This window comes from Grampus griseus, assembly GCF_964374135.1.
Source record: "Grampus griseus genome assembly, chromosome: 1".
NCBI lineage: Eukaryota > Metazoa > Chordata > Mammalia > Artiodactyla > Delphinidae > Grampus > Grampus griseus.
Window position 1 is genome coordinate 35,639,025 of NC_139017.1, and position 13,009 is coordinate 35,652,033.

At 44.0% G+C, this 13,009-nt stretch overlaps 1 protein-coding gene across 1 annotated transcript in view; it reads left to right on the forward strand.

Moving 5' to 3' along the window:
• RGL1 (ral guanine nucleotide dissociation stimulator like 1) overlaps window positions 1-13,009 on the forward strand; it is a 132,023-nt gene that overhangs the window by 104,378 nt on the left and 14,636 nt on the right. Inside the window, exons 10-14 of the mRNA XM_082655042.1 lie at window positions 2,195-2,284; window positions 4,931-5,017; window positions 6,446-6,478; window positions 8,481-8,602; window positions 11,089-11,178. Of these exons, the coding sequence (XP_082511168.1) occupies window positions 2,195-2,284; window positions 4,931-5,017; window positions 6,446-6,478; window positions 8,481-8,602; window positions 11,089-11,178 (422 nt within the window). The remainder of the gene's footprint in view (window positions 1-2,194; window positions 2,285-4,930; window positions 5,018-6,445; window positions 6,479-8,480; window positions 8,603-11,088; window positions 11,179-13,009) is intronic.

Genomic DNA, 13,009 nt, shown 5'->3' on the forward strand with positions numbered 1-13,009 from the left:
GAGTAATGGAAATAAAAACAAAACTAAACAAATGGGACCTAATGAAACTTAAAAGCTTTGACACAGCAAAGGAAACTGTAAACAAGGCGAAAAGACAACCCTCAGAATTTGCAAATGAATAAATGGACAAAGGATTAATCTCCAAAATATATAAACAGCTCATGCAACTCAATATTAAAGAAACAACCCAATCAAAAAATGGGCAGAAAACCTAAATAGACATTTCTCCAAAGAAGACATAAAGATGGCCAAGAGGCACATGAAAGGCTCTCAACATCACTAATTATTAGAGAAATGCAAATCAGAACTACAATGAGGTATCACCTCACACTGGTTAGAATGGGCATCATCAGAAAATCTGCAAAGAACAAATGCTGGAGAGCATGTGGAGAAAAGGGAACCCTCCTGCACTGTTGGTGGGAATGTAAATTGATACAGCCCCTATGGAGAACAGTATGGAGGTTCCTTAAAAAACTAAAAGTAGCATTACCGTATGACCCAGCAATCCCACTACTGGGCATATACCCAGAGAAAACCATAATTCAAAAGGACCCATGCACCCCAGTGTTCATCACAGCACTATTTACAATAGCCAGGACATGGAACCAACCTAAATATCAATCAACAGATGAATGAATAAAGAAGATGTGGCACAAATATACAATGGAATATTGCTCAGCCATAAAAAGGAACGAAGTTGGGTCATTTGTAGAGATGTGGGTGGACCTAGAGACTGTCATACAGAGTGAAGTAAGTCAGAAAGAGAAAAACAAATATTGTATATTAATTCATATATGTGGAATCTAGAAAAATGGTATCGATGATCTTATTTACAAAGCAGAAATAGAGACACAGACTTAGAGAACAAATGTATGGACACCAAGGGAGGGAAGCTGGTGGTGGGGGTGTGGTGGTGGTGTGATGAATTGGGAGATTGGGATTGACATGTATACACTAATATGTATAAAATAGGTAACTAATAAGAACCTGCTGTATAAAAAAAATAAAATTCAAAAAAAAATTATCAATAGTTTGGGAGGACTCAACCACCCAGCACAGGAAGTGGCACATTTCAGGACACTTTCATTCATCCCCAGGAAAAACTGTAAGCAGGGAATCATTAAATGATACCTCTTCTTATTATCACTTGTAATAGGGAGACTGAAAATTGGTAATGAGTCACTATGGATTCTGTCCCCAGTGATGTACCTGGACCTGGGTAAAGGCTGGTGAATGATACAAGACATTGATGTCGCACTGTCATTGGAAAGGCTAAGTCACTGGAAAAGATTCCCTCGTAGTCGTACAGTAGTGAAAAGTCACATGCTGTGGTCATATGATAAACCCAGGGAGAACTGACTAATGGAAAAACAATGCAATTATGCACTACTGAATTGTGAAATTTGCCTCCCATTCATGCAGTTCCTGGAAAATGAGAACTTAACAAGACCCCCCAAACCACAAAACCAAAAACACTTTATGTTCAGTCAGCAAAACTGGAGATTAGTCATTATGTAGAAGAGTTTGTTGTCGCAACAGATGGGAGGAGAGAAAGGGTAGCCATCTGTTCTCAGGCGCCAGGAGGAAAGATTGATTTGTAGGAGTTCCAAACCTGAGAGGCAAGTTGGGAGGATGGACTGGGGGAGAAAAAGGGGAGAAAAATGTATGAAGGTCTGGCTTTCATAGATCAGTGCTGGACTTCCTCAGAAAACTTCCGGTATAAAAAGTTTCATTTAGCTAAGAAATACCACAGAAATAGTCCCTTTTCTTTCACAGAATGCTGGCACAGGCCTTTCAGGCCAAGATCAAGAAATCATAAAATTTACAGAGGAAGAGATCTTCATTTCCGGGATGTGTGATTACTTCAAGTGAAATTTGGGATGTGTAAAAATTGTCTCCAGTTCCAGGAATTGCCTGCCTTGTATTAATGATTGATTTTATAACCAAATCAGGGGCTCTTCTTACAAAATAGGGGGGCGGGGAAACGGGATAAGCCATGGCCACCAGGCACCCTCAAGAATAGATGGCTCAACCAGTAGCCAGCCAAGTGTTTGCATAATAGTCCAGAGCCTGCTGGGGGCCTCTTCACTTTGCATGGCGTCCAGATAGTTGTGCAGAGGTTCCGCCCCAGAAACTAGGTGCCCCTTCACTTGCCCCTGTATCACTTTCCTCTGTGTGTGCTTCTGTTTCTTAGGAAGGAACCTCAAAATTTGCAAACCTGGACAGCAGCGTGAAGGAAAACCAGAAGCGCACTCAGAGGCGGCTTCAGCTCCAGAAGGACATGGTATGTAAGGCCCTGGGTCTCCCTGAGGGCCCACCAGAGAGCAGCCCTATGTCAGGGGCTGGGCTCCTGCATGGCCCTGGACCCTTTAGTCTGCAGGGTGCCCCTGCCCCCAAAGAAGTTCTCCATTCTTTACCTCATCTGTTCTCAGCAGCCCTGGGAGGTCTGAACCTATTTTCATTCCCACTGGACCCAGCAGGAAATAAACACTGAAAGTCGCAAATCACATTGTTTTCTGGAACATTTTTATTTTCTGGAAGTGAGGGAAAATCTGCGGCAGGTAGATTTCTGTCCCTTTTGCTGTCTTCTTTATCCACTCCTGCACTTAGGAGCTACCGCGACCTTGGCCTTGAGACCCCTGGGCTTCAGTTCCCCGACGGGAATGCCTACTGTAGCCAGCTTGGAACACACGGTGGCCCAGTACCTGGGTGCCGGGGAGAGAGAGTGTCAGCTCCCAGGAGGACTTGGTCCTTGTACTCGGAGACCTTTTCATTTGTTCCAAATCCTCTAGTCATTTTCTGGCTCTCGTCACTAACCCCAAGTACTAGCCAAATCTTTCTAGTTTTTCAGTACTCAAAGGAACGTGATACCTCCCTGTTCAAGACTGGAAGGTAGTCCTTGACATCATTGGCTTTATTTTTAACACCCTCCTAACTTTTAGCATAGAAGGGGAAAACCAGAGAGAGGAGAATGGAGACTGACAAACTCAAAATACTCTCACCCCTGCGTTGAGAAGATTTTCTCCTTCTTTGGAAAGCTGGGCATAAATCAGAAATGTTGGTTTTGAGTGATGGGAGTCTCTGTAACATAAAGCCTGTAAGGCATTCACAGCACTTCAGACCTTTTTGGTGGTTCAAAGACAAGTTAAAAATAGCCGTTAAAAAAAGAGATTATTTCAGTTCAGGATGAGACCTTGTACACATGATAGGGAAGGACATACTGCAGCTGACACAGAGTTCCTGAAGGACAAAGCCCTGCCTGGAGCGAACCTCAAGAAGCAGCTCTGGCTGAGGAAACAGCCAGCTGCACACACATCAGGCAGCCTTGTCCTGCCCTGGTGGAGACTGTTTTCTGGCCAGAATTTCCATAAGTGCCTTAATGGACTGTAGGATAAGGTGTCCATGGAAGCCCCTTTTTATTTTCTCTTCAGAATGGTTAGTGCCTCTGTGGCCTTGTGGAGAATAGGGATGATTTCAAAGGAAATTTGGTGAAATTAATATAATATGTATATACCTGCAGTGGAAGTGCTTCTACCTTTATTTCTGAAGGAAATTTCTTTTTTCTCTTTTTTTTTTGCGGTATGTGGGCCTCTCAGTGTTGTGGCCTCTCCCGTTGCGGAGAACAGGCTCCGGACGCGCAGGCTCAGTGGCCATGGCTCACGGGCCTAGCTGCTCCGCGGCATGTGGGATCTTCCTGGACCAGGGCACGAACTCGTGTCCCCTGCATCAGCAGGCGGACTCTCAACCGCTGTGTCACCAGGGAAGCCCAGGGAAATTTCTTTTTAAATAAACTTTTAATTTTAGAATTTAGAGAAGAGTTCCAGATAATACATAGAGTTTCTGTGAATCCCTCCCCCATCCCCCTTCCACCTCCCCACCTCCCCACCTCCCCACCTCCCCACCCGTTGACATTTTCTGTAACCGTGGCATATCTGTCAATGCTAAGAAACCGACATGGGCATACTGCTGTTAACTGAAACCCAGACTTGACTTGGATTTCACCAGTTTTCCATGAGCATCCTGGTTCTGTTCCAGGATCCAACCCAGGGCACCCCACTGCATTTAGTTGCCACCCTAGTACCCTCTGCTGTGTGACCGTTTCTGAGTCTTTCCTTGTTTGTCGTTACCTGACGGTCTTCAGGAAGACTGTTCTAGTATCCTTAGAATGTCCCACAACCAGGGGGTGTCTGTTGTTTTTCTAGTGACTAGACTGAGGTCACAGGTTTGGGGAAGAATATCACAGATGTGAAGTGTCTTCTCATCGTATCAAGGAGTGAATGACATCTGATGTCACTGGTGATATTAGCCATCATCACTTGGTTAAGGTAGAGTTTGGCAGGTTTTCTACTTTAAAGGGACTGTTTTTCCCTTTCCCTCCTGTATTCTTCAGAACCGAGTCACGAAGCCACTTTACTAGTGACTCCCCGTCCTCCTGTGGTCACACTTCTCCAGTGGGCAGCAGCCCAATCCTCTACCAATGGTGAGACCATCCCTCCCAGGGCCATTCTGAACCACCGGGAGTGTCCACATGCTGTGAAAGAGAACAGAGGTCCCTCTGACCTGAGCCTGCGCGATGTGTAAACCCCACTGTGAACACACTTGAACCATCCCCTGGCTTTGAGGGTTGGTTTTCATGACTTTGAAAGTTACCTTGGTGACAGAGTTCCTGACCTATTTGTGTAGGGATTTTTAAAAATCTCATTCATGTAGGTTAGCACTAGTGGCCTTAGATTAGGCCTTGAATGGTCCTTAATTATTCTCCAAATGCTGTCGAGGATCACCTAGCCATTCGAAGACTGCTGCTTCCATCTGCAAATGGGCACGTTGCTGACTGTAGCGGGCCACAGGTCCATTTGGTCCAGTGTGGAGGTTATTGAAACCCTGAACTTTCAATAACAGCGAAGGTCGTTTTACTGTGCTTGTTCTTCAGGGTGTGATGCAGGGAACTGTGCCCTACCTGGGCACCTTCCTGACTGACCTGACCATGCTTGACACTGCCCTTCAGGACTACATTGAGGTGAGTTCCAGGCTGATGGTGCAGGTGGATCGGCAGCCTTCTCCTTGGTTACCCAAGAGAGAAATACACCTTTGTTTGTACCTATCGAGGACTTTTTATGAACGTGGCATTGTGCTAGATGCTCTGAGGAATACGAAGATGAGTGACACCAGCAGTGGCTCACAATCCAGTGGAAGGGATATATCAGAGCAGGCAGTGATGGACAGAAATAGTAAGAATTCAAACAGAAATGCAAAGAGAGAAGAGGACAGGCCACGATCAATCCAGTGGAAGGGACATATCAAAGCAGGCAGTGATGGACAGAAATAGTAAGAATTCAAACAGAAATGCAAAGAGAGAAGAGGACAGGCCACCATCCATTCCCTGTGAGGGGAGGTCATGGCAGATCCTTAGGAAGGAGTGGGTTTGAGCAAAGACCGAGGTGCTGGGTGGGACTTTGGCAGCTGGAGCTGGGGGGATAGTGTACCCTCACATTCTACCTGCTGGGGTAGGGAGTCAGTCAAGCTCGTGGATTTTTAAGTATCGCTTTATGGTTTCAGATTATTACCTTCTCTCTCTCTCTCAGAATGGGGAAAGAAGTGAAACAAGCTACTTGTTAGTAACAGTAATACAGTAGAATATTACATGGAGAAGAGACTGGATATTTGAAATGAAATTTAAGGATTTCCTGTATATTTAAGTTTATCTCACCTTCCTGGTTATCACATGCAGTCAGTCAGTCTGCTTTTACTCTATCATAATTAGAAGGAGTAGCAGTTATCTTGCAAATTCCCACCTCCAAGGTCGTCGTAAACGTTGTGGACATGCTCCCTCAGAGAGAGATGCTCCGCGTCTCTTCACATCCTCTGCCTCAGCTTATCTCAGGAAACACTCATCAGTGTTGGGGAATTTGGGGGGAGTGACCAATGATTTAGAAGTTAAATTCAGCCTACTGAGAATAGGAGCTGGGACGATGGAGAATTGAAACTTAACTTCGGTGTTCGGTGATGATGTTGTGTAGAAGTTTGATAAACTTCTTTTGATAAAACATTGACAGTGTGGTTTCCAGTATGAGTCAATGACCATCTGTTTTTGTTGCTTTTGGTAAAGAAAAAAAAGTGTAACAGAACATTCACTCAAGCTTTTGTCTTTACTGTCTCTGCAAATGTATTTGGATTCTGTGTTGTAAATCCTTTATCATGACTGTTTTAGTTGGTTTCAGACATCTTAAGAGAAGGCCGTCTGCCAATCCTGTCCTATTATAATTAAAAGAATGTTTTTCTTTTAAGTGAATGATGTTTCTTTTCCTCCATTGTAGCCATAATTACAGTGTCATGAATAATTGTGACTTTATTATCCCTTTGAGCTATTTTAACAAAAACCTAGAACAAATAAGGCTGAGTTTCAAAGTAGCTTGGTTTGTCATTCATTTAAAAAAATTTCTTTCAGGGTGGGCTGATAAACTTTGAGAAGAGGAGAAGGGTAAGTAGGGGTCTTGGCTGTGGTTTTCCATTTTACTTCATCTGGGCACGAAAAAAATTAGAGGAGTGGAGACTTAAATTTTTTGCAGAGGCAGAAAAAAATTAGCATTTATTGAAAATTTATCAGGTGTCATTGTCCTTGGCATGTTGTTATGTGGTATTGCCCAAGAGCCCTGTGGGGTAGGTTTTATCATCCTCAATTCAAGGGTGAGGAAACCAGGACGCAGAGAAATGAAGTAACTTGACTAGAGTCACCGGGTAGCACAGCCAGGGTTCAAATGCTGTCCTGTCTCTCCTGAGCCTGCAGTTCTTCCTTTACCCCCTCATCATCTCCTTCTTTACAATCAGCTTCAGCAATAACAGGTCCATTCTATTAAGGAGAAAGGGTTTCATAAGAGTATATGTTATGGAAGGGTTAATAAAGATGGTTAACTCCTGTAGGCCTACTGAAGAGAGGAAAGGAAACGGTCTTCATTGTTAACATGTGGATAATTATTCTTTTCCTTTCCTGTCAGCATAGGAAGGGGTGTGCAACATCAATTTGAAATTTTTCTGTGGAGAGTAGAAGAGTTCCACACTGCATGAAAAAAGATAAAACAGAGCTTTGAAAATTCGCTATGGGTTTAGTGTTTTTTAAAATCGTATATTTAAACAATTCCAAGGAATATGAGTGAGCAAAATAATAACTTCACCCCTTAGTAACTCTCATTGTTCTTTACTTATTCTTTCATTCTTTCATCCCACAAACGTTGACTGCAGACCTAACAGGGGTCGGGCAGTGTGGTAGGTTTAGGGATTGCAGCAGAAAAAGCCCAGAGCTCCCTGCCCTCATAAAGTTCACAGTCAAGGAGGGAAGTAGACAAACAGGCAGTTACAATGCAGCCTGATAAGGGCTTGTGAGCAGAAGTAGTGGGTATTATAGGAGCACATGGGAGGGGCATCTAGCCCCAACTTGTGGGGTCAGAGAAACTTCCAGGAGGAAATGACATTGCAGTTAAAACCAAAGTTTTAGGAGCTGACCATGCTGAACTCATCAGTAACGAGATATACTACCCTAGACGAATGTAAGCCTTCTGTCCCTGGTAGCGTTTGATGATAAATGTTCCTTGGATACTGAGACCAAGGGTGGAGGTCACTGGATGGGAAGTTGACACCTACGGAATCTGCCAGTTGTTGGGCTGCTTCTGTCCTGTAACATTAAAACAAATTCAGTTATTGCCTCCACAGTTACCCGTCTCTGTCCTTTCCCTTCAGAATAACCCTGGATGGTAATCTCTTTCTTTTTAAGACTAGCGTGTTAAACTTTGGGAAAGTTTGAGTGTAAGACCTAAAGCTAAAGCTTATTTCCATTGCTGACTTTAAAAACATCTTTATTGAAACATCTAAAGAAGTATAAATAATTTTGGACATAATTATACACTTGCTTCTCTTGTGAGCTTTAAAAGACTGAGTTAAATGATTTACTGGAGTAGTAAACCCCCAAGGATTCAGGAAATCTAAACATTCAAGTTTATGAGGCCCTAGACTGTTTAGATATTCAGCCCTACCGAAACTTATTTATTGAGGGGTAAGGGTTGAAGAAGATGGGGGTGGGAAACTTGTGTGCTTCCTGACTTAGAGTAATTATTTTCCTTATCTTTTAGGAAGTAGAATTTTTAAATACATTTTAGAAGGACTCAGGCTTAAAAAGTAACTTTTCTGTCTCAAGAATGGAGATGGAAAAGAGAAAAAGGAAGTCACTCTGACTTTATGTAGTACCTAGTTTGGGTCACTTTGGTAGCTTGTTTTATTCACATAAATTGCTTTTTTCAAGGAGAAAGAAGGATTGACCACTAAAGCATGTAAGGACACCAGTGAGTCAGAGTTACAAGCAGCACTTTAGAATCCTCCTAGATGCATTTGTCCATCATTTATCCTACTGTGGTGTGTTTTCATGTTGAAAAGATGTATATTTGGTTGGCCTTTTAATTCACTCTTTCTCTTTGGTGCTCTGTCTGCTCTAGGAATTTGAAGTGATTGCCCAAATCAAGCTCTTACAGTCTGCCTGCAACAGTTATTGTATGACCCCAGACCCAAAGTTCATCCAGTGGTTCCAGAGGCAGCAGCTCCTAACAGAGGAGGAGAGGTAGGAGGACACATTGCCCATCAGGGCAGAGCTGTGGTGTTGGCCAGAGGGATACTGCATCTGGTTCCTCATTTGGCCGTTTATTCAACAACTATTTAGTGAGCAGCTCCAAGGTTCCAGATCCTCGGTTTTCAAAGGTTAATGGTATAGCAGGAAGAATTGAACTGATGGCATCAGAAAATGTGCTTTCAGATTCTTGCTCTACCATTTATTTATCTTTGTCACCTTGAACAAGTCACTTCTTCTTCCTGATCTTCAGGATGCTTACTCTAAAATGTTTCTTTGAGAAGATTAAATGTAATCATATTTGAGACAGCATCGTTACCATGTTTGTCACTATTAGTAATTGGTACTAGCTTTGAGGGAGCTTTCAAGTGGGGAGGAGAGACAGACTCATGAAGAATTGAAATACAGTGGATAGTCACAGTGCTGCAGGACCCATAGGCAGGAACAGTTCACTTGGCCAAGGAAGGGGGGGGAAAAGGGAAGATAACATGAAGGCATTAACATTTGGGCTGGGCTGTGAAAGAAAGAAAAGATTTCACCAGGAGAACTGGAGAAGAACATTCCAGACAGAGAGGAGAACGTGAGCAAAGACCTGGTGGCCTGACCAGCTTGGCATTTGGAAGAACAATTGGACTCTGGTTGGTTCACAAGGGATGCGTGTCAAAATAGAGGTTGACGAGCTTGGAAAGGTACATTAACTCCAGTGCCTTGAATGTTGGCCCAGCAGGGAGGGGTGTGTAGCCTTTACCCTGTAGTTCAGAGGATTAGAGTTCACAGGCCATACCCAGCCTACCTCCTGTTTTTACATTTTTAAATGGTTGAAAAAGAAACAAAAGAAGAGGAATGTTGTGACGTGAGGCAGTTATTTGAAATTAAAATTTTAATATCCATTAATAAAGTTGTACTGGAACACAACCCATTCATTTCCCTCTTATTTATGGCTGCTTTCGTGCTTTAAAGACAGAATTGAGTAGTTGCAACAGCGACTCGCCCTGTACAGAAAATATTTGCTGACTTTTGCTGTAGACTAGGGGATTTCCTTGAAAGTTTATCAACAGGGAGGGTGAAGTTGACAGCAAAATAAGTATTTTGCCAATGAGGAAATTGAGGTTTAGAGAAGTGTTATTACTGGTCAGTGATAGAGTTTGGAATCAAACTCAGGTCTGCCTGACTCTAAGCCTAAGCTCTGAAGGTGGTTATATAATGTTGGACAGGTCATGTAAACCCTGGAAGCCTGTTTCCTCATTTGAAAGCCAGATGATTTCTGAGGTCCTTTTAAATCTCAGAATGGGTTGGTCCTGTTACATTAAAACCTTTGACTCAAGAAAAAAAAAAACAACCTTTAATTCAGAGTACTCATCAGTTAATGAGACTTTTTCTTTGCTATGTAGAAAACAAAACAGTTGCTGCCTCTCTTTACATTTTCTGGTCTGATGATCAGTGTGTATGAACTTCCTCTGTGGGTATCCTTCTCACATATGGAACATACACACCATGGCTGGTGGTTTGGATCAGAGAGTTCAGACTCAGAATATCAGCTGTGGAATTGACTTTTTAATGATTAAAGGAATCTTGTTAAACACATCCCATTTTTTTCTTGCTGTTTATAAAACCCCTACGGCTTAAGTTAATATTTGAATAATTCCCATCTCAATGAATACTTCTGCTTGATCAACTACCTGGATACATCTTTAGGTTTAAAAAAAGTACACATAATAAGCAACTTCCCAAGCTAATATTCACCACTTAGCCTTCCTCGCCTACCGAGAATCAAGTACATCTTCTAGCTAGAGCTACAAGCTTTCATAAAAGACATTTCAAGGCAGATATAAATTCTTCTGTGGAAGTTATATCTGCCTGGCATATAGACGTCTGAATCTGGAGCATTTTTAATTTAGGAGGTTTTGTCAATTAGAAATCATATTTATATATTTTTATCAATAATATAACTGCCTATGTCTATTTACTGAAGATTAGATCATTTACAAATGTCTCTTCTTTCACTTCCCTTAGATAAACAGTAAGTTGAGCACGTGCATGGGCGCGCGAGCGCACACACACACACACACACACACACACACACACACACACACACACACACACACACACACACAGCAATGGGAGGGAGGTGGGAGAGAAGAAATGATTCTTCCCCTGGCCCAGCAGAGGGTTGAGAACAATCAGGAAAACAGAAGGGAGTCAGCTTTTGATGCTGCCAGAGCAGGCAAATTCATGTGTCTGACGCCTGCGAAACTAAACAGCCTCACTGTGCACCAGCAGGGCTTTGAGGAGGGATGTGCCAATCTGTACAGTCTGGTCATTAAGTCAGTACCCTCTGACATTCGCCATAGAACAACATGGTACATATCTTTACTTTGAATACTCAGAGCCCGCCTCTAAAAGGAAGCCAGTAAATCGTGTGGATTTAAATCTGTTCGCCTCCCTAGCTCCGCCCTCACGAGCTCCCCTCTCTCCCCCAGCTACGCCCTCTCCTGTGAGATCGAAGCGGCTGCCGATGCCAGTGCCACCTCTCCCAAGCCTCGGAAGAGCATGGTGAAGAGGCTCAGCCTGTGAGTGCCACCCTGGGGTCCCGGGGCCCCAAGGGGGTCCCGTCTGAGTCGGGAGGGGAAGGGTATTCAACAAAGTTCCCCTGGGCCAGTTCACTCACTAAATAGTTTATCTTTCTGTCATGAATTCAATAGGTTTTCTAAATCCACTCATTCTTCCCCAGTGTTCCCTCTGGTCTGAACCACCATCATCTCCTGCCTGGAGCACTCCAGCAGCATCAGTACTGGCTTCCGGCCCCACCCTTGCTCCAGCAATCTGTTCTCCACCCAGTAGTCTGGTCATGTGTTAAAATGTATACCAGATTACGTCGCTTCCTTGCTTTACAACTTCTGATGGTCTTATTTTAAGGTAGCCCTCAACTCCTTATCCTGTTTCACTAGGTGCAGCGTGATTTTCCCCTACTCTTCTTACCACCTTCCTCTTGTCCGACACGCCCCCTTGTTCACCAGGATCCAGGCTTACCTGTCTCCCAGCCATCCTTCAACCACACCAGGCTCGCTCTGCGCTAGATGCACCAGGTGTTTGCACTAGATGTCCCTGTGGCCTGGCGTGTGCTCTCTCTGGGGCTCGCTCCTTTCAGATGTCGGCAAAACCATTACCTCCTGAGAGAGCATCCTGTCTAATGTTGCCGTCTGCCCAGTCAGTCCCAATCATACCGGCGGTCACCTTCGTTGGAATGTAAGCCACCTGAGAGCAGGAACCTTGTGCATCATACCCATGGCTGTTTGCCCAGCTCAGTGCCAGGCGTAGCTAACTTCGTAACACCTTGTCTCCCTTTGAGTACAATCCAGTCTTTACAGTGGCCCTCAAGACCCTTCAAGACTTGCAGTACCAACCGAACCCCATCTGCCCGTCCCATCCCCGTCTGTCCTCTCACCTTTCCCTCTCACTCTACTCCGTGCACTCCGGCCCCCCAGGCCACCCTGAGCACACAAGTCACACTCATTTTTATTTGCTGTTTCTTCTGCTTAGAGCACTGTTCCCCAGATAGCCAAATGGCTCACTCCCTCACTTCCCCCAGATCTTTGTCACCTTCTCGTGAGCCTTCCCTGACCACCTTATTTAATACTACAGCCTGTCCACGTTGCCTACCCGTGGCACACTGTCTCGCCCTCAGCTGCTTTGGATTTCTCCATTGCGTTTCCCTCTGGCTGACGTGCTCTATGTTGTATGTGTCTGTTTATTATCTAGAATGCAAACTCTATGAAGACGGGCATTTATGTCTGTTTTTTATTCATTGCTAACCCCGGAACCTAGACTGGTGCCCGACACATAGATGATTAATAGATATTTATTGAATGAATACATTGAGCTGTGTGCCAACACTGTTCTGAGAAAACAATACATGTATTTCTCGTCCAATCCGCAAACTAACCTAGTAGGTCCTGCTATTATACCAACTTTATAAACCAGGAAAGTAAGGCACAGACAAGGTAAGTAGTATGCTAGTTATTGTAGGATCTGGGCTCAAATCCAAGATTTAGCTCTAGAGCCAAGGTTATAACTCTTTTACCGTCTTCCTAGTGGAGAAATACTTTCTGAAGGAAGAGGGGAAGGAAAGATGGAACGGGAAGTAAGAAGTGGAGGAGGGGAGAAGATGAGGGAGGGAAGGAAGAAAAGTAGGAGGAGAGAAAGGCTCAGGAGGAAGGAAGGAAAGGAAGACTGATGTCAGTCTAATTAGACCCTGTGCCTGGAAGTGGCCACTGCATGCTCATTTTTATATAACTGCTTCCCTTGACTCCGAGTATCTGTATTTACTGTGCTGGGTGCTCTAGCAGCTCGGGGTCCCCTTCCAGCACCCACTCTGGCAGCGTGCAGCCTTTGTGAGGATAT